Consider the following 20,526-nt stretch of genomic DNA (forward strand, 5'->3'; position numbering starts at 1 on the left):
GGAAATAAAATAATTAAATTTTAACATAACATGAGCCACCAACTGAATGAAATCATTTCTTCCTCTTAATTAGGCAGAAAAATGCATCCACTTCTACCCAATACCTTAGTCACTGCGGAGATCATCATGATGGAGGAAATCTTGATTTCCTGGCAAGAAACTGCCACAAACATGTAACTGCATGAGCTATTTGACTTAGAACCTAGGAATAAAACCTGAATGTAGGCATGCCCTCACATTCAGATTCACACAGGATTCAGTGGGAAAACATGACTGAGGTCACCATGTTTATATTAACGGGCTTCCGGGGTGATTTTGAGATGCAAGTCTTCCTGTTTTTACTGTTTCTGGCAATTTATCTGTTCACCCTGATAGGAAATTTGGGGCTGGTAATATTGGTCATTGGGGATTCCCGGCTCCACACCCCGATGTACTACTTTCTGAGTGTGTTATCCTTCTTGGATGCCTGCTATTCCTCCGTTGTCACCCCCCAAATGTTGGTCAATTTCTTGTCAGAGAACAAGGCCATCTCGTTCGTTGGCTGTGCCACCCAGATGCTTCTCTTTGTGACTTTTGGGACCACGGAATGCTTCCTCCTGGCCGCGATGGCGTATGACCGCTACATGGCCATCTACAACCCGCTCCTGTACTCGGTCAGCATGTCCGCCAGGGTCTACGTGCCGCTCATAGTGGCATCCTACGTGGGCGGCATCTTGCATGCTTCCATACACACGGGGGCCACATTCAGCCTGTCCTTCTGCGCATCCAACGAGGTCAGGCACGTCTTCTGTGACATTCCCCCTCTCCTTGCGATTTCTTGTTCCGACACGCACATAAACCAGCTCCTGCTCTTCTACTTTGTGGGCGCTATTGAGATAGTCACTATCTTGATTGTCCTGATCTCCTATGGTTTCATCCTGTTGGCAATCCTGAGGATGAAGTCTGCGGAAGGAAGGAGGAAAGTCTTCTCTACGTGTGGCTCTCACCTGACAGGGGTGACAATTTATCATGGAACAATCCTCTTCATATACATGAGACCGAGTTCCAGCTATGCTTTGGACCATGACATGATAGTGTCGATATTTTACACCATTGTGATCCCCATGCTGAATCCCATCATCTACAGTTTAAGGAACAAAGATGTGAAGGAAGCAATGAAAAAAATGTGGAGAGAAATCAGTTCCTAAGTAAATTGCATTTTCAGCATTTGATAAAACCGCAAGGAATGTTGATGTGAGTCTGCTTCTCTAAGTTCAAGAACTAGAGAAGAAAATGTTTTGCTTTCAGTTAATAGCTCCTGTATATTCTAGAATTTGCCCAAATAGAGCATTAATCAGCTTTTCTCTGCAGCATTTCATGAATACATAGAATTTGTATCATTTGTAGGCTGTTGACTATGTTCAAACTGACCCATACTAAATATTCATGGGGATAAGTTTATTGCTGTTGTTAAGGATACATAATTTGATTTTCACTCATGTGACAATAAATTATATCCTCAGGATTCTTAGACTGCTCTATCTCCACATTGCTTATAGGAACTTTCAGTGCTCATTGTGAAATCACTCTCCATGTGGAGTCCTTGTGAATGACCTTTCAAATGTGACTTCTTTCACCCTCCACATGCTGTCAAACAGTAAGATACTCCCAGATGATAGGAATGCCTTTTGCACCAGTTTAACACCATGTATTTCTAGTCCATCCCAGTCTTTCCTTCTATTGTCCAATCAGCAATTGATCAGGTTCATTCTGAAACTCCAAAAGTTTCAGAAATTAGATGATCACATTTATTGAGCGTATACTCAAATCTTAGGAAATGCAAATAAAACACATTTAGAGAAAAGTTACAATAGCCACCCTAGAAAACTGAACTTTCAGACATCGTATACTGCACATGTGTTCGTGTGTGTGTGTGTGTGTGTGTGTGTGTGCAGGTGTATATATCAGAGTGTGTGAAGAAAGAGCAGAGGATGATCGAGTTTTCCTGAATGTGTGAAAACTGCATAGGTGGAGGTGTGTTTATGATCTTTATATGAAAGTATGTACCACAAATATAAAGGTACTGCAAAATAGTTTTCTAAATCATTTCAATTGTGAGTCAAAGAGCTGAATTCTTTATTTGTTTCAGTTAATGGTCACTTGAAAATTACATTTTGTTGATACAACCCATGTCCATAATCTAAATGAGATCATAATAAGAAATCATTACAAAATATAAAAATATTTCACTTGGAAAACAAATCACTTTATCCCTGATGGTTTCAAAATACATTAGTTAATTGTGTATCTGGAAACTGTTTGTTCATCTCCCCAGTCAAAAATTTCGAGCTCCACAAAACAAGACCAAGCTAAGATCTTCATTACATGGTTTCAAGGGAGAAGGCAACTGTGTCCTCAAAACAAAAATAATTGTATTGAGTCCTTGAACTTTTCTCCTTGGAAGCAGGCCAAACACTTCTTTGGGAATTGGTCTCACAAGGATGACCAAACCTTGCATCATCACCATCCCCAATATATGAGGTGCCATGAAAATATCAGGATCAAAACAACTCGGTATGCTATTCTCAGAACTCCCCGATATTCTTTATAGGCATCACTCCAGGCAAATTTCCACTTGACCAGGATCTAAAAAAATTCCTAGGTTGATTTAAAATCAAAAATAAAAAAAAATGAGTGCACAAAAATTTAAAAAGAACTTATCTCTAAGAGAACACACATTGAAGAAATTTCTGACTCAATTGTTTTTTATATTTTATCTTTGAGAAAAATTTTAGGTTGACAAATGTCTAGACAGAGGATACTGGAAGAAGGTTTTGCTTTTCCCACAGTAAGTATTACGCTCACAGTAAGTATTATGTTGAAAATTAGAGGATTTTAGTTCAAATTAAATAAATGGATAGAGTCAAGAAGGAGCATAACACACATGATATTACACCTGAGACTAAATGATGCAGTACTTCTGGAACCAGACACAAAGTTAATGGAATCAGGGTAACAATCAATGACAAAATTACAGGAAAACAATTTAGTAAAAAATTTATTTTCAAAGGTCAATTTAGGAAAACATTTGTCTTCTGGTACTCGGTATTAAAATTAATATTAATAGTGCTAATACACCCAACTGAAGTCCTTTCAGCTTGAAAAATATTTGTCGTTAATGTAAAACAAGAAACAAAAGATTAAATATTGCACCTTAATACTATATATTTATTGTTTCTTATATATAATGTTTGTTTCAAGCATGGTGACATTAATAATGGGGAATATGATATGTGATCAGCTCTCTGCAGCAATTTATCTTGTAAACTCACGACATCATCATTTACTAGCTCTGACTTAGGATAAATTAATTGTCTATGCACTCTTCCTCATCTAAAAATATATCTAATAGTAGGACCAATGATATAATATTTTCATTTGAAATGTCAATAAATGCATTAAAAGGAGAAACATTAAGATCAGTGTCAGTTTCATTCCAATTAAGAAATATACTGGTTTTATTACATCATGAACAATGATCAATTTATATCCATTACTACATTGGACAATCAAGTTCAATTTTTCAATCATATTCAGTGAACCAGTCATTGTTATTAACTGGGAAACATTTACCTAATATACATAAATCAGGTCATTTTCATAAAAACCTAAACCTTTTTGAAGTTATTTCTTCTAAGTATCAACTTTGACTTCTTAACAGGTAAAAGCAGTGGAGCACAATGCATAGAAGGAATAACACAATCGTGCCTGACTTCATCCTTTTGGGATTTTCAGATGCTGAAGACATGCAGGTGGTGCTCTTTATGCTCTTTCTCCTGATATACCTGGTCACTGTGCTGGGGAATGCAGGGATGATGCTGCTCATCCGCCTGGATGCCCAACTTCACACCCCCATGTATTTTTTCCTCAGTCACCTGTCTTTCATTGACTTCAGTTACTCATCCATCATCACACCTAAAACCTTAAAGAACTTACTGACTTCCAACAAAAAGATTTCCTTTGCAGGTTGTTTCATCCAAATGCACATTTTTGTCCTGCTGGTTGCTGCTGAATGTGTTCTTCTCTCCTCCATGGCCTATGACCGCTATGTAGCCATCTGCAATCCTCTCCACTACCCAGTTGTCATGTCCCCAAGACGCTGCTGGTCCCTTGTGTTTGGGCCCTATTTGGTAGGTGTCACAGACTGTTTTGTCACTGTGATTGGCATGAGGAAGCTGACCTTCTGTGACTCTAATGAAATCCATCATTTTTTCTGTGACACATCCCCTCTTATAGCCTTGTCTTGCACTGAAACCCAGGACACTGAAATTATGATATTCTTTTTTGCTGGCTGCACCATGCTGGGGTCTATTATCACAATATCATTTTCCTATGTGTCCATTCTCTCAGCTATCTTGAAAATTAAATCCACTTCAGGAAAGAGAAAAGCCTTCTCCACCTGTGGCTCGCATGTGGTGGCAGTCACCATCTTTTATAGCACGATGATCTTCAGTTACTTAAGACCAAGTAAATCCTACTCCTTGGGGAAGGATCAGGTGGCTTCTGTGTTTTACACTATTGTGACCCCCATGCTGAATCCCCTCATTTATAGTCTTCGCAACAAAGAAGTGAAAAATGCTGTCCTTAGACTCCTGCAGAAGAGGGAAGTTTCCAGGCACTTGAAATAGTGATGCTGATTTTTTTTTAAACAAAGTTTTTACTTTTTATCCAAGTCATATCATACATCCATAATACTTTTGCTATTCAGGTAACATTGGTTTACATTGCTGTTTATATGTTGGAAGAGTAAGATCTGCTCACATCATGCTCCCACCACCAAAGTACCCTAGTCCACTCCCATGGACCACATGCTCCCTCCTAATTTGTGCTTGTCTGTCTCCCTGCTCTTACCCCTCTGAATGTCTCAGTTCAGTAGTCAGGTTTTATATTATACACTCTGAATTTTGCTTGTTAACATTTCTTTGTTACAAAGATAAGTGCCACCAATGAATATTTGTATTACTCCTTCCGACTTATGTCATTTATCATGATCACTTTCAACTGCATCCATGATGTGAAGCTTTGAAGTTTCTCTTTTCTTTCTTTACTATAGTGCTTTTCCTTAAGATCTAACTAAAACTATTGACTCCTTTCATTTCCTTGTGTTTCTGTTGACCAACTGTCAATTGTCCAAATATAATCTTGGGCATTTCAATGAATATGTCTTCAGAAATCCATATTGTTGTGTAAGTCACAAAATAGTTCTAACCCTTATGATTATATCAATTTAAGGACAGCTGATGAACCAAATATGAAAAGAGACTTGTCGGTCCAACCACTATGGTGTGCTGTGTGGAGATTTCTGGACCTACTAAACATAGAGCTTCCATATTATCCAGCAATTCCACTCCTAGGTATTTACCCAAAGAACACAGAAACATCAATTCCAAAGAACACCTGCACCCCTATGTTTATAGCAGCACTATTTACAATAGCTAAGCTTTGGAAACAGCCCAAATGCCCCCAAATAGATGACTGGATCAAGAAGATGTGGTACATATACACCATGGAATATTACTCAGCATTCAAAAAAGATAAACACATGCAATTTGCAGCAACATGGATGGTGCTGGAAGGGATCATGCTCAGCGAAATAAGCCAGAAAGAAAAAGAAAAATACCGGATGGTCTCACTCATAGCAGGAATCTAGAAAACTTAAATAAGGGACCAGGAAAATGATTAACTATAAGAAAGTGAAAATCAAAATCAACAAAAATCTATGAACCAGAGACATTTTGGGGGGGTGGGTGGAGGGAGGGGAGGGATTGGGGTCAAAATGGGGGGTTGAAATTGTATGGGGAATATAAAAATAAAATTTATTATAAAAAAAGAGAGTTGTCATATTTTAAATTATAAAATACCAATATCCTTGCATTATCCAAAAAATGTATTATGGAAACTCTTTCCACTGTTGACTCAATACAAACAGCTTCAGCAAACATTGAATCCATTATATTCAGAAGAAACATAGCAGAGTGACTATGAGCACATCTTTAGACCAGAAACTTCACTTTAGATTCTAGATCTGCTTACGTGTTAGCTATATAACCTTCAGTAAGTCACTCAAACTTAGAGTCTCAGTTTCTAAAATTGTACAAGAGAACAAATAATCTCAGGTTTGTAGTGTTTTGGTAAAGATTAAATCTGATGATAAATGCAAGACATTTAAGCCATTTCTAACTAATATGCATTATCATAAGGAGATTTACATTTCTATAATATTTTCAATATACAGTGTTTTTTCTTAAGAATAGTCTCTGGTGTTCTATGAATTAATATTGATTGATTGATTGATTAGACGAGCTCACAAACAACTAAAAAAAGAAAAATCAATGCTTCACAAATTTGGATTTGTTAGGGCATATGTTGACATTGGAAAAGCATTGAACATATTGAAAAAATGGAGGGAAAGAAGATTGCCCTAATAATTACTGACAACTTAGTGTGTCCTTTAGTTATTTACCTGTGCATATATATTGCATATATTAGTAAAACTTATGGTGTTTGTTATGTGTTTTATGCAGCTTTCTAATGCACTTGCAAGTTTAAACTTTGTTAATTCCCTCATTGAAACATTGTTAGATGAATGTATTCTTGGTCTAGGAGGCAGCCAGATCCCATGGTGTAGATTTGAAGCATAGTAAGTCCATTGATTAGAACTCTGAATGCAGTAAAATCACTGTTTTCTTTTCTTTTTTTTTCCTTAAAGATATATTTTCTGTATATAAAAACTGGGATACCAGCCAGAGGTGAAGGAGAGAGAGAGAATCCACCAGAGACAGAGTGGGGGGCAGAACTGGCAAATGGACAAGAAAACACTGCTGAGGGGAGCAGTGGGAGAGACAGGAGAGATCTGCCATGCCATGTGGGCATCTTCCTGGCAGGCTGGGAATTGAACCCATGCTGAAGAGGCTGCAGACAGCCTCACAGCGCTGAGTTCATCCTGCTGCACCACCAGGGAGGCCAAAAATCACTTTGGTTTCCACCTGCTAAACACTTACACCTTTCTGTGACATGTTAATAGATTCAGTCAACCCTAACTTGTTGAAATTCTGTATATGTACAAACCATTTCCTGTCTACTGGGTTCTAAGTTCTGTTATGCTATTTACAAGTAAATTATTGAAACAGACCCATGGTTCTCTTGTACTTTAATGGAGAAAGTTGTAGAGCTAATAATTGGTAATAAATTCAGATTATGTGGCAACACATAAACGCGCACCTTAGTTGAATTACATGAAATGTTTTTGACAGTTCCCTATGTATAGTATCACCATATGTATTGAAACTGTGATGAGTCTGACTTACTGAGATATTATATGCATTGATACTGTAATTGACCCTAATGATGGTGATGTGGAACCAATTTGAGATAGAGCAACATCACTTCTCAGTTAAAAAAGAGCCACTTGTTTAGTAAGACATTTATTGGTAAGCAGACAATGTGTAACAAGGTCAGGTTAAAAAATAGTGGTCCTGAGAGTCACTGTGCAAACCAAATTAACAGATGGTCTTGATATCATGTCTCTTAAAAGTGGCCAAAATATAGGTAAGGGAATTAAACCAATATGGAATCCCTATGCATCTCATGCATGTCACCATCTTAAAGTTTTCTCCAGATTTTGGTGAGATCCAGCTGGCACTCTCATTTGGAATTGTGATGTTCCCTTTCCTGCAGACAGCTGCCAGACACTCCCTGTGCTGAGTCACTCCTGCTCTGCCTTACCAGGCTCCCAGAACTTGCCAAAAGGCTCAGACCCTTCCACCCTTTGATGCCAATTGAACTGTATGCCTACCTTTTTGTAATGGTGACCCCTTGAATAAATTTGTCATGTGATTGTGTGCATTTGACTAGTTGCACTCCAACAGAGTTAGCACTTTAGAGATCTGAACATGATACAATAAATATTTATTCATTTAGGGAAACTTTATGAATAACAGCATCTCAGACATTGGTCTAGATTCTACACTAAATTAGAAATAAGTCAAATATAAGTTAAGGAAATTTAAGTGCACTTTATGTATGTGGTGAGATTTGCAGTGGATGCATTTAAGAAAGAAAGAATATAAGGAGATGTAAAGAAGTTGAATTGCCGTATATTGCCATGACAATATAGTGAAAGACATCTCACAAAGAGAAATATTCAAGGAAGGAATCATATGATTAAGTTTGTGAAGAACATTCTGAATTAAAAAAAAAGTGCAAATAAATTGCAAGAGATACATTGAGGAAAGAGATAAGTCTACCTAGTAGTGCTGAAGCATTATTTATTTTTAAATTCATCTTTAGGGAAATCCCTTTAGATTACTCTGTGTGTTTTTTTTTTTTTTAGATTTTTATTTTTATTTATTTATACAAACACTGGGTACAGTCAGAAGCACAGGAGGGTGAGAAAATTCACCAGAACCAGAGCGGGGAGCAGAGCAGGCAGAAGGACCGAAGTACATTGCTGAGGGGAGCAGCGGGCGGCAGGAGAGGTCTGCGCGCCATGTGGGTATCTCCCTGGCCAGCCAGGAACTGAACCCACCCGGTAGAGGCTGTGGACAGCTTCACAGCACTGCACTCAAGCTGCTGCACCAACGGGGAGGCCCTATGATTTTTTCAATTAAAATATCCTGATCTACGTTGCCTTTGTGAATTTTAAGATGCTACAATGTGAAGACAGGTAATAAAAAAATGACAGAAAATACATTGGAAATAAAATAATTAAATTTTAACATAACATGAGCCACCAACTGAATGAAATCATTTCTTCCTCTTAATTAGGCAGAAAAATGCACCCACTTCTACCCAATACCTTAGTCACTGCGGAGATCATCATGATGGAGGAAATCTTGATTTCCTGGCAAAAAACTGCCACAAACATGTAACTGCATGAGCTATTTGACTTAGAACCTAGGAATAAAACCTGAATGTAGGCATGCCCTCACATTCAGATTCACACAGGATTCAGTGGGAAAACATGACTGAGGTCACCATGTTTATATTAACGGGCTTCCGGGGTGATTTTGAGATGCAAGTCTTCCTGTTTTTACTGTTTCTGGCAATTTATCTGTTCACCCTGATAGGAAATTTGGGGCTGGTAATATTGGTCATTGGGGATTCCCGGCTCCACACCCCGATGTACTACTTTCTGAGTGTGTTATCCTTCTTGGATGCCTGCTATTCCTCCGTTGTCACCCCCCAAATGTTGGTCAATTTCTTGTCAGAGAACAAGGCCATCTCGTTCGTTGGCTGTGCCACCCAGATGCTTCTCTTTGTGACTTTTGGGACCACGGAATGCTTCCTCCTGGCCGCGATGGCGTATGACCGCTACATGGCCATCTACAACCCGCTCCTGTACTCGGTCAGCATGTCCGCCAGGGTCTACGTGCCGCTCATAGTGGCATCCTACGTGGGCGGCATCTTGCATGCTTCCATACACACGGGGGCCACATTCAGCCTGTCCTTCTGCGCATCCAACGAGGTCAGGCACGTCTTCTGTGACATTCCCCCTCTCCTTGCGATTTCTTGTTCCGACACGCACATAAACCAGCTCCTGCTCTTCTACTTTGTGGGCGCTATTGAGATAGTCACTATCTTGATTGTCCTGATCTCCTATGGTTTCATCCTGTTGGCAATCCTGAGGATGAAGTCTGCGGAAGGAAGGAGGAAAGTCTTCTCTACGTGTGGCTCTCACCTGACAGGGTGACAATTTATCATGGAACAATCCTCTTCATATACATGAGACCGAGTTCCAGCTATGCTTTGGACCATGACATGATAGTGTCGATATTTTACACCATTGTGATCCCCATGCTGAATCCCATCATCTACAGTTTAAGGAACAAAGATGTGAAGGAAGCAATGAAAAAAATGTGGAGAGAAATCAGTTCCTAAGTAAATTGCATTTTCAGCATTTGATAAAACCGCAAGGAATGTTGATGTGAGTCTGCTTCTCTAAGTTCAAGAACTAGAGAAGAAAATGTTTTGCTTTCAGTTAATAGCTCCTGTATATTCTAGAATTTGCCCAAATAGAGCATTAATCAGCTTTTCTCTGCAGCATTTCATGAATACATAGAATTTGTATCATTTGTAGGCTGTTGACTATGTTCAAACTGACCGATACTAAATATTCATGGGGATAAGTTTATTGCTGTTGTTAAGGATGCATAATTTGATTTTCACTCATGTGACAATAAATTATATCCTCAGGATTCTTAGACTGCTCTATCTCCACATTGCTTATAGGAACTTTCAGTGCTCATTGTGAAATCACTCTCCATGTGGAGTCCTTGTGAATGACCTTTCAAATGTGACTTCTTTCACCCTCCACATGCTGTCAAACAGTAAGATACTCCCAGATGATAGGAATGCCTTTTGCACCAGTTTAACACCATGTATTTCTAGTCCATCCCAGTCTTTCCTTCTATTGTCCAATCAGCAATTGATCAGGTTCATTCTGAAACTCCAAAAGTTTCAGAAATTAGATGATCACATTTATTGAGCGTATACTCAAATCTTAGGAAATGCAAATAAAACACATTTAGAGAAAAGTTACAACAGCCACCCTAGAAAACTGAACTTTCAGACATCGTATACTGCACATGTGTTCGTGTGTGTGTGTGTGTGTGTGTGTGCAGGTGTATATATCAGAGTGTGTGAAGAAAGAGCAGAGGATGATCGAGTTTTCCTGAATGTGTGAAAACTGCATAGGTGGAGGTGTGGTTATGATCTTTATATGAAAGTGTGTACCACAAATATAAAGGTACTGCAAAATAGTTTTCTAAATCATTTCAATTGTGAGTCAAAGAGCTGAATTCTTTATTTGTTTCAGTTAATGGTCACTGTGAAATTTACATTTTGTTGATACAACCAATGTCCATAATCTGAATGAGATCATAACAAGAAATCATTACAAAATATAAAAATATTTCACTTGGAAAACAAATCACTTTATCCCTGATGGTTTCGAAATACATTAGTTAAGTGTGTATCTGGAAACTGTTTGTTCATCTCCCCAGTCAAAAATTTTGAGCTCCACAAAACAAGACCAAGCCAGGATCTTCATTACATGGTTTCAAGGGAGAAGGCAACTGTGTCCTCAAAACAAAAATAATTGTATTGAGTCCTTGAACTTTTCTCCTTGGAAGCAGGCCAAACACTTCTTTGGGAATTGGTCTCACAAGGATGACCAAACCTTGCATCATCACCATCCCCAATATATGAGGTGCCATGAAAATATCAGGATCAAAACAACTCGGTATGCTATTCTCAGAACTCCCTGATATTCTTTAGAGGCATCACTCCAGGCAAATTTCCACTTGACCAGGATCTGAAAAAATTCCTCGGTTGATTTAACATCAAAACTAAAAAAAAAAAAATGAGTGCACAAAAATTTAAAAAGAACTTATCTCAAAGAGAACACACACTGAAAAATTTTCTGACTCAAATGTTTTTTATATTTTAGCTTTGAGAAAAAATTTAGGTTGACAAATGTCTAGACAGAGGATACTGGAAGAAGGTTTTGCTTTTCCCACAGTAAGTATTATGCTCACAGTAAGTATTATGTTGAAAATTAGAGGGTTTTAGTTCAAATTAAATAAATGGACACAGTCAAGAAAGAGCATAACACACATGATATTACACCTGAGACTAAATGATGCAGTACTTCTGGAACCAGACTCAGAGTTAATGGAATCAGGGTAACAATGACAAAATTACAGAAAAACAATTAGTAAAAAATTTATTTTCAAAGATCAATTTAGGAAAACATTTGTCTTCTGGTTCTCGGTATTAAAATTAATATTAATAGTGCTAATACACCCAACTGAAGTCCTTTCAGCTTGAAAAATATTTGTCATTAATGTAAAATAAGAATCAAAAGATTAAATATTGCACCTTAATACTATATATTTATTGTTTTTTTATATATAATGTTTGTTTCAAGAATGGTGACATTAATAATGGGGAATATGATGTGATCAGCTCTCTGCAGCAATTTATCTTGTAAACTCACAACATCATCATTTACTAGCTCTGACTTAGAATAAATTAATTATCTGCACTCTTCCTCATCTAAAAATTATAGCTAATAGTAGGACCAATGATATAATATTTTCATTTGAAATATCAATAAATGCATTAAAAGGAGAAACATTAAGATCAGTGTCAGTTTCATTCCAATTAAGAAATATACTGGTTTTGGGCCTCCCTGGAGCCGCAGCGGTTGAGCGCTGGGTTGCCAAGCTGCCCGCAGCCTCTGTAGTGCCAGTTCGATCCCCGGCTGCTCCCGGGCCACCGGAGGAGGGTCCCACATGGCTCGCAGACCTCTCCTGCCGCCCACTGCTCCCCTCAGCAGTGTACTTCGGTCCTTCTGCCTCCTCTGCTCCCCACTCTGGCTCTGGTGAATTCTCTCACCCTCCCGTGCTTCTGACTGTACCCAGTGCATGTATAAACAAAACAAACAAACAAACAAATAAATAAATAAAACATGCCTCTATTAAAAAAAAAGAAATATACTGGTTTTATTACATCATGAACAATGATCAATTTATATCCATTACTACATTGGACAATCAAATTCAATTTTTAGATCATATTTGGTGAACCAGTCATTGTTATTAACTGGGAAACTTTTACCTAATATACATAAATCAGGTCATTTTCATAAAAAACAAAACCTTTTTGAAGTTATTTCTTATAAGTATCAACTTTGACTTCTTAACAGGTAAAAGCAGTGGAGCACAATGCATAGAAAGAATAACACAATCGTGCCTGACTTCATCCTTTTGGGATTTTCAGATGCTGAAGACATGCAGGTGGTGCTCTTTATGCTCTTTCTCCTGATATACCTGGTCACTGTGCTGGGGAATGCAGGGATGATACTGCTCATCCGCCTGGATGCCCAACTTCACACCCCCATGTATTTTTTCCTCAGTCACCTGTCTTTCATTGACTTCAGTTACTCATCCATCATCACACCTAAAACCTTAAAGAACTTACTGACTTCCAACAAAAGGATTTCCTTTGCAGGTTGTTTCATCCAAATGCACATTTTTGTCCTGCTGGTTGCTGCTGAATGTATTCTTCTCTCCTCCATGGCCTATGACCGCTATGTAGCCATCTGCAATCCTCTCCACTACCCAGTTGTCATGTCCCCAAGACGCTGCTGGTCCCTTGTGTTTGGGCCCTATTTGGTAGGTGTCACAGACTGTTTTGTCACTGTGATTGGCATGAGGAAGCTGACCTTCTGTGACTCCAATGAAATCCATCATTTTTTCTGTGACACATCCCCAGTTATAGCCCTGTCTTGCACTGAAACCCAGGACACTGAAATCATGATATTCTTTTTTGCTGGCTGCACCATTCTGGGGTCTCTTATCACAATATCAGTGTCCTATGTGTCCATTCTCTCAGCTATCTTGAAAATTAAATCCACTTCAGGAAAGAGAAAAGCCTTCTCCACCTGTGGCTCGCATGTGGTGGCAGTCACCATCTTTTATAGCACGATGATCTTCAGTTACTTAAGACCAAGTAAATCCTACTCCTTGGGGAAGGATCAGGTGGCTTCTGTGTTTTACACTATTGTGACCCCCATGCTGAATCCCCTCATTTATAGTCTTCGCAACAAAGAAGTGAAAAATGCTGTCCTTAGACTCCTGCAGAAGAGGGAAGTTTCCAGGCACTTGAAATAGTGATGCTGATTTTTTTTTAAACAATGTTTTTACTTTTTATCCAAGTCATATCATACATCCATAATACTTTTGCTATTCAGGTAACATTGGTTTACATTGCTGTTTATATGTTGGAAGAGTAAGATCTGTTCACATAATGCTCCCACCACCAAAGTACCCTAGTCCACTCCCATGGACCACATGCTCCCTCCTAATTTGTGCTTGTCTGTCTCCCTGCTCTTACCCCTCTGAATGTCTCAGTTCAGTAGTCAGGTTTTATATTATACATTCTGAATTTTGCTTGTTAACATTTCTTTGTTACAAAGATAAGTGCCACCACTGGATATTTGTATTACTCCTTCCAACTTAGGTCATTTATCATGATCACTTTCAACTGCATCCATGATGCGAAGCTTTGAAGTTTCTCTTTTCTTTCTTTACTATAGTGCTTTTCCTTAAGGTCTAACTAAAACTATTGACTCCTTTCATTTCCTTGTGTTTCTGTTGACCAACTGTCAATTGTCCAAATATAATCTTGGGCATTTCAATGAATATGTCTTCAGAAATCCATATTGTTGTGTAAGTCACAAAATAGTTCTAACCCTTATGATTATATCAATTTAAGGACAGCTGATGAACCAAATGTGAAAAGAGAGTTGTCATATTTTAAATTATAAAATACCAATATCCTTGCATTATCCAAAAAGTGTGTTATGGAAACTCTCCACTGTTGACTCAATACAAACAGCTTCAGCAAACATCGAATCCATTATATTCAGAAGAAACATAGCAGAGTGACTATGAGCACATCTTTAGACCAGAAACTTCACTTTAGATTGTAGATCTGCTTACGTGTTAGCTATATAACCTTCAGTAAGTCACTCAAATTTAGAGTCTCAGTTTCTAAAATTGTACTAGAGAACAAATAATCTCAGGTTTGTAGTGTTTGGTAAAGTTTAAATCTGATGATAAATGCAAAACATTTAAGCCATTTCTAACTAATATTATGCATTATCATAAGGAGATTTACATTTCTATAATATTTTCAATATACAGTGGTTTTTCTTAAGAATAGTTTCTGGTGTTCTATGAATAAATATTGATTGATTGATTGATTGATTGATTGATTAGACGAGCTCACAAACAACTAAAAAAGAAAAATCAGTGCTTCACAAATTTGCATTTGTTAGGGCATATGTTGACATTGGAGAAGCATTGAACACATTGGAAAAATAGAAGGAAAGAAGATTGCCATAATAATTACTGACAGCTTAGTGTGTCTGTTCTTTAGTTAGTTACATGTGCATATATATTGCATATATTAGTAAAATTTCTGCTGTTTGTTATGTGTTTTATGCAGCTTTCTAATTCACTTGCAAGTTTAAACTTCAATTCCTTGTCATTGAAACATTGTTAGCTGAATGTATTCTTGGTGTATGAGGCACCTAGATCCCATGGTGTGGATTTGAAGTATAGTCAGTCCATTGATTAGAACTCTGAATGCAGTAAAATCACTTTGTTTTCTTTACTTTTTTTTCCTTAAAGTTTTATTTTATGTATATAAAAACTGGGATACCAGCCAGAGGTGCAGGAGAGCGAGAGAATCCACCAGAGACAGAGTGGGGGGCAAAACTGGCAAATGGACAAGAAAACACTGATGAGGGGAGCAGTGGGAGAGACAGGAGGGATCTGCCCTGCCATGTGGGCATCTTCCTTGCAGGCTGGGAATTGAACCCATGCTGAAGAGACTGCAGACAGCCTCACAGTGCTGAGTTCATCCCGCTGCACCACCAGGGAGGCCAAAAATCACTTTGGTTTCCACCTGCTAAACACTTACACTTTTCTGTGACATGTTAATAGATTCAGTCAACCCTAACTTGTTGAAATTCTGTATATTTACAAACCATTTCCTGTCTACTGGGTTCTAAGTTCTGTTATGCTATTTACAAGTAAATTATTGAAACAGACCCATGGTTCTCTTGTACTTTAATGGAGAAAGTTGTAGAGCTAATAATTGGTAATAAATTTAGATTATGTGGCAACACATAAATGTGCACCTTAGTTGAATTACATGAAATGTTTTTGACAGTTCCCTATGTATAGTATCACCATATGTATTGAAACTGTGATGAGTCTGACTTACTGAGATATTATATGCATTGATACTGTAATTGACCCTAATGATGGTGATGTGGAACCAATTTGAGATAGAGCAACATCACTTCTCAGTTAAAAAAGAGCCACTTGTTTAGTAAGACATTTATTGGTAAGCAGACAATGTGTAACAAGGTCAGGTTAAAAAATAGTGGTCCTGAGAGTCACTGTGCAAACCAAATTAACAGATGGTCTTGATATCATGTCTCTTAAAAGTGGCCAAAATATAGGTAAGGGAATTAAACCAATATGGAATTCCTATGCATCTCATGCATGTCACCATCTTAAAGTTTTCTCCAGATTTTGGTGAGATCCAGCGGCACTCTCATTTGGAATTGTGATGTTCCCTTTCCTGCAGACAGCTGCCAGACACTCCCTGTGCTGAGTCACTCCTGCTCTGCCTTACCAGGCTCCCAGAACTTGCCAAAAGGCTCAGACCCTTCCATCCTTTGATGCCAATTGAACTGTATGCCTACCTTTTTGTAATGGTGACCCCTTGAATAAATTTGTCATGTGATTGTGTGCATTTGACTAGTTGCACTCCAACAGAGTTAGCACTTTAGAGATCTGAACATGATACAATAAATATTTATTCATTTAGGGAAACTTTATGAATAACAGCATCTCAGACATTGGTCTAGATTCTACACTAAATTAGAAATAAGTCAAATATAAGTTAAGGAAATTTAAGTGCACCTTATGTATGTGGTGAGATTTGCAGTGAATGCATTTAAGAAAGAAAGAATATAAGGAGATGTAAAGAAGTTGAATTGCCGTATATTGCCATGACAATATAGTGAAAGACATCTCACAAAGAGAAATATTCAGGGAAGGAATCATACAATTAAGTTTGTGAAGAACATTCTGAATTAAAAAAAATGCAAACAAATTGCAAGAGATACATTGAGGAAAGAGCTAACTCTACCTAGTAGTGCTGAAGTATTATTTATTTTTAAATTCATCTTTAGGGAAATCCCTTTAGATTACTCTGTGTTTTAAAGAGACTTTTCAGTTGGCGTCAATAGGGTCTTCACAAAATAAAAATAATCACCACACTGATATTATGTAGAATGATATTAATCTTATGGAAACTGGAATGAAGGACCTCTGCCATTTCAAAATAAGTTTTAAGGACTCATAACCTTACAATGCAAATATGGTCTGTTGGAAGCAAGGCTATATATGCACACAGTAGGGCTGCTTTCTATTCCTTGCTGGTTGGCCTGAACACTGAGAAGTTGTGGGCTCTGCAAGGGTATCACATGTGGGAGGGTCAAAGGAAAACCCAGGCAAAGCTGAGTGGGCACCAGCTCATCAGGGAGACCCATACAGCTGTGCTGAGGCTCAATTGTGGGAAGAGACAAAACAACCAGACTGCCGTAGTTTAACTCTGAATGGTGTTCATCTCATCATTCCTGAATTTAAGTGCAGTTTTGATAAATTTGTGTGCCCACTTCATATATTCCCAGAAATAATGGGTGGATTTATTGCCCATGTCTGGATGAAGAAACAAAATAGGAAAAATGCCTCCTTAGAAACCAGCATGCTGATGACTTAGGAATTTGGACATTATCTGTGGTCCCTGGACAACAGGCTGTGTTTACATTGCTGCCAATGCTCTCTGCAGTCAATCTTGTAAAATCACAATATCATCATTTAGCACTTTTGACTCAGGATAAATTTGTTAAATTTCCTATGTCTAAACCTCATATAAAAAATGGATAAGCAACACTAATCAAAAAATATTTTTATCTGAAATAAATGTGTTAAAAAAGAAATCATTCATAATAGTGTCAGTTTCTTTCCAATTAATTTATATATCTGGTTTTATTACATCATGAACTGTAATCAACTTTTACCCAGATTGGCGATCAAATTGTATTTTTTTCAATCATATATTCTGTAAACCACTCATTAATATCAACCTGGAAACATTTAACTGTTATATATATATATATGTATATGCCACAATATTACATATATGCCATAACATACATATATCATATGTATGTCATGATATTATATATATATATATACATGTCATAATATTCATAGGTACCTAAACATTTATGATGTTACATCTACTAAGTATCAACTTTAACTTCTCAACAGGTAAAAGCAGTGGAGAACAATGCATAGAAGAAATAATACAGATGTGCCTTACTTCATCCTTTTTGGATTTACAGATGCTGAAGTCATGGAGCTCGTGCTCTGTGTGCTCTTTCTCCTGATATACCTGGTCACTGTGCTGGGGAATGCAGGGATGATACTGCTCATGCGCCTTGATGCCCAGCTTCATACCCCCATGTATTTCTTCCTCAGTCACCTGTCTTTCATTGACCTCAGTTACTCATCTGTCATCTCACCTAGAACCTTATAGAACTTACTGACCTCAAACAAGAAGATTTCATACATGACTTGCTTCACTCAACAGTACATTTTTGTCTTCTTTGTTGCTGCTGAATGTGTTCTTCTCTCCTCCATGGCCTATGATCGCTATGTAGCCATCTGCAATCCTCTCCACTACCCTGTTGTTATGTCCACAAGACGCTGCTGGTCCCTGGTGTTTCGGCCCTATTTGGTAGGTGTCACAGACTGTTTAGTTTCTCTGTTTAGCATGAGGAAATTGACCTTCTGTAACTCCAATGAAATCCCTCATATTTTCTGTGATGCATTCCCTCTTATAGCCCTGTCTTGCACTGAAACCCAGGACATTGAAATCATGATTTTTTGTTGTTGTTGTTGTTGGGGGCTGCACCATTCTGCACCACTCTGGGGTCTCTAATCACAGTATCATTTTCCTATGTGTCCATTCTCTCTGCCATCCTGAAAATTAAATCCACTTCAGGAAAGAAAAAAGCCTTCTCCACCTGTGGCTCGCATGTGGTGGCAGTCACCATCTTTTATAGCACTATGATCTTCAGTTACTTAAGACCAAGAACATCCTACTCCTTGGGAAGGGATCAGGTGGCGTCTGTGTAAAACACGATAGTGTAAAACACTATCGTGACCCCCATGCTGAATCCCCTCATTTTTAGTCTTCGCAACAAAGAAGTGAAAGTGAAAGTGTCCTTAGACTCCTGCAGAAGAGAGAGGTTTCCAGGCACTTGAGATAGTGATGTCCAGGGGGTTGAGGGTCCCGGGGGTTTCTGGCGCCGTGGGGCATGGGGGCATTCCTAGCTCCAGGGGTGTGAGAGAGTGTGTGTGTGTGTGTGTGTGTGTAAGCGTCTCCTCAGGTCACGTCTCAAAACCTGAATGACTCCTCCTTTTAATGCAGACACACACATACGTGTAACATCCCAAATGCTGGCAGCTCAGTCCAGAAGCGCGACACCACCTTGTTCTCTTCCCCGAATGCGGGAGAATCGCTATGTCAGCGGGTTTTTGCCTCCACGTCATTCTGTCTCCCCATCTTCAGGGCTCTGACGTCATACACTCCCACTTCCTGCTCCCCCTCTGCGCGGGCCCCCCCACGACTCTCCGTGGTGCATCCTACCCCACCCCCAGCCCGGCTGACCCGCCCTCGGCCTCGGCTTCGAGCCCCTGCGCCTCCCACCGCCCCTGCGCCTCCGCCCGCCCAGGTCTCGCCTCGGCCGCACCGCCCCTCCGCGCCACCAGGCGGCGCGGGCCGCTGCTCCGCCCCTGGCTTCCCCCACGAGCCTCTCCTTCCTCGGCCTTGCACCGCCCCCTGCGCGTTGACGTCACGTACTGCTCCCTGACGCGAGAGCGGCGGCGGGAACGGAAGTGACGAAGATGTGGAAACCAGGAGCACCCGCCCCGGCGGAGCGGGCCCGCGGGCGGAGGAAGGAGAAGCCCCGCGGGGGACAAAGCACAGGCGGGGGGAGCGCGCGCCGCCTGGTGGTGAGGCGGGGAAATGCGGCCTCGCGGGCAATCAGGAGGCGGCGCTGGGGCGGGCGAGGCCTTGGCGGGCGGGGCCGGGGCAGGCGGCGCCGGGGCGGGCCGCCCCTACTCTCACTGTGGGGGGCGTTGGGCTCGGGGCCCTCTGTGGCCGGGTCCGTGTCCCCCGCGTGTCTGTGATGCACGTGGACACGATCTGCTGTTTTACTGGCTGCGGAAATTCCAGGTTCACAGCGTGTTCAGAGACGTGGGCTCTTCGCCTCCGCGTCCGCTTGATTTTCTAAACTTCAGCCGCAGCAGGACGGGCGGGGGCGCCCCGTGAGCACCCCGGGGCCGACCCGCTTGACCCCGCCCTGGAGCGCCCCCCTACACCCTCCCCGCAGCCCCGCCCCGCCCCAACACTGGCTCCTGCCTCCCCAGGGCCGGGCTCGCCTTGGCACCGGCTTCTCCGGACGTGGGGTGAAGTCCTTGCCCGCGGGACCCGGTTTCTTCAGGAGCCGCCCCAGAGCGAGGGGGGGCGAGGACGTCTCCCGCCGGCGGTGCCTGCAGAGCGGTGAGTCGGGGGACCCGGGCCGGGCGGGCGGGCTGTGGGGAGTCTGCGCGGGCCATTTCGGGTCCTGGAGGAACATGGGGGTCAGGGCATTCCTGAGTGTGACCTGGGGGTGCCCGGCGCCCCTGAATGAGAGCGCGTCCCCGTGTTTGCTCCCGATTCCTCCCTGCTGCACTGATCACCCCTGGATGGGTTTTCTGGGCTCCCCGTTCGGTTCCGTTGATCTGTGTGTTTTATTTCTGTGGCCTAGAATATAATCTGGGGAATGCA

General features: G+C 40.3%; 3 protein-coding genes and 2 pseudogenes across 3 annotated transcripts; all 5 read left to right on the forward strand.

Moving 5' to 3' along the window:
- The first annotated feature begins 227 nt into the window (after window positions 1-227).
- LOC119254239 (olfactory receptor 5T1-like) lies at window positions 228-1,237 on the forward strand (annotated as a pseudogene).
- Window positions 1,238-3,719: 2,482 nt separating this feature from the next.
- LOC119254397 (olfactory receptor 8H1-like) lies at window positions 3,720-4,667 on the forward strand. Its single transcript, XM_037521503.1, has one exon. The coding sequence runs from the start codon at window positions 3,720-3,722 to the stop codon at window positions 4,665-4,667; it is 948 nt and encodes a 315-aa protein (XP_037377400.1).
- Window positions 4,668-8,959: 4,292 nt separating this feature from the next.
- LOC119254240 (olfactory receptor 5T3-like) lies at window positions 8,960-9,918 on the forward strand. The gene is given in 2 exon segments (XM_037521355.1): window positions 8,960-9,722; window positions 9,725-9,918. Coding segments are annotated over 2 exon segments (957 nt in total).
- A 2,849-nt stretch (window positions 9,919-12,767) lies between these two features.
- Window positions 12,768-13,715, forward strand: LOC119254398 (olfactory receptor 8H1-like). The gene has a single exon (XM_037521504.1). It carries the CDS (start codon window positions 12,768-12,770, stop codon window positions 13,713-13,715), a length of 948 nt encoding a protein of 315 aa, XP_037377401.1.
- A 4,264-nt stretch (window positions 13,716-17,979) lies between these two features.
- LOC119254241 (olfactory receptor 8H1-like) lies at window positions 17,980-18,830 on the forward strand (annotated as a pseudogene).
- Window positions 18,831-20,526: the final 1,696 nt, after the last annotated feature.

Source organism: Talpa occidentalis, unplaced genomic scaffold (genome assembly GCF_014898055.3).
Source record: "Talpa occidentalis isolate TD23 unplaced genomic scaffold, MPIMG_talOcc4v2.1 talOcc4.3, whole genome shotgun sequence".
NCBI classification, from domain to species: domain Eukaryota; kingdom Metazoa; phylum Chordata; class Mammalia; order Eulipotyphla; family Talpidae; genus Talpa; species Talpa occidentalis.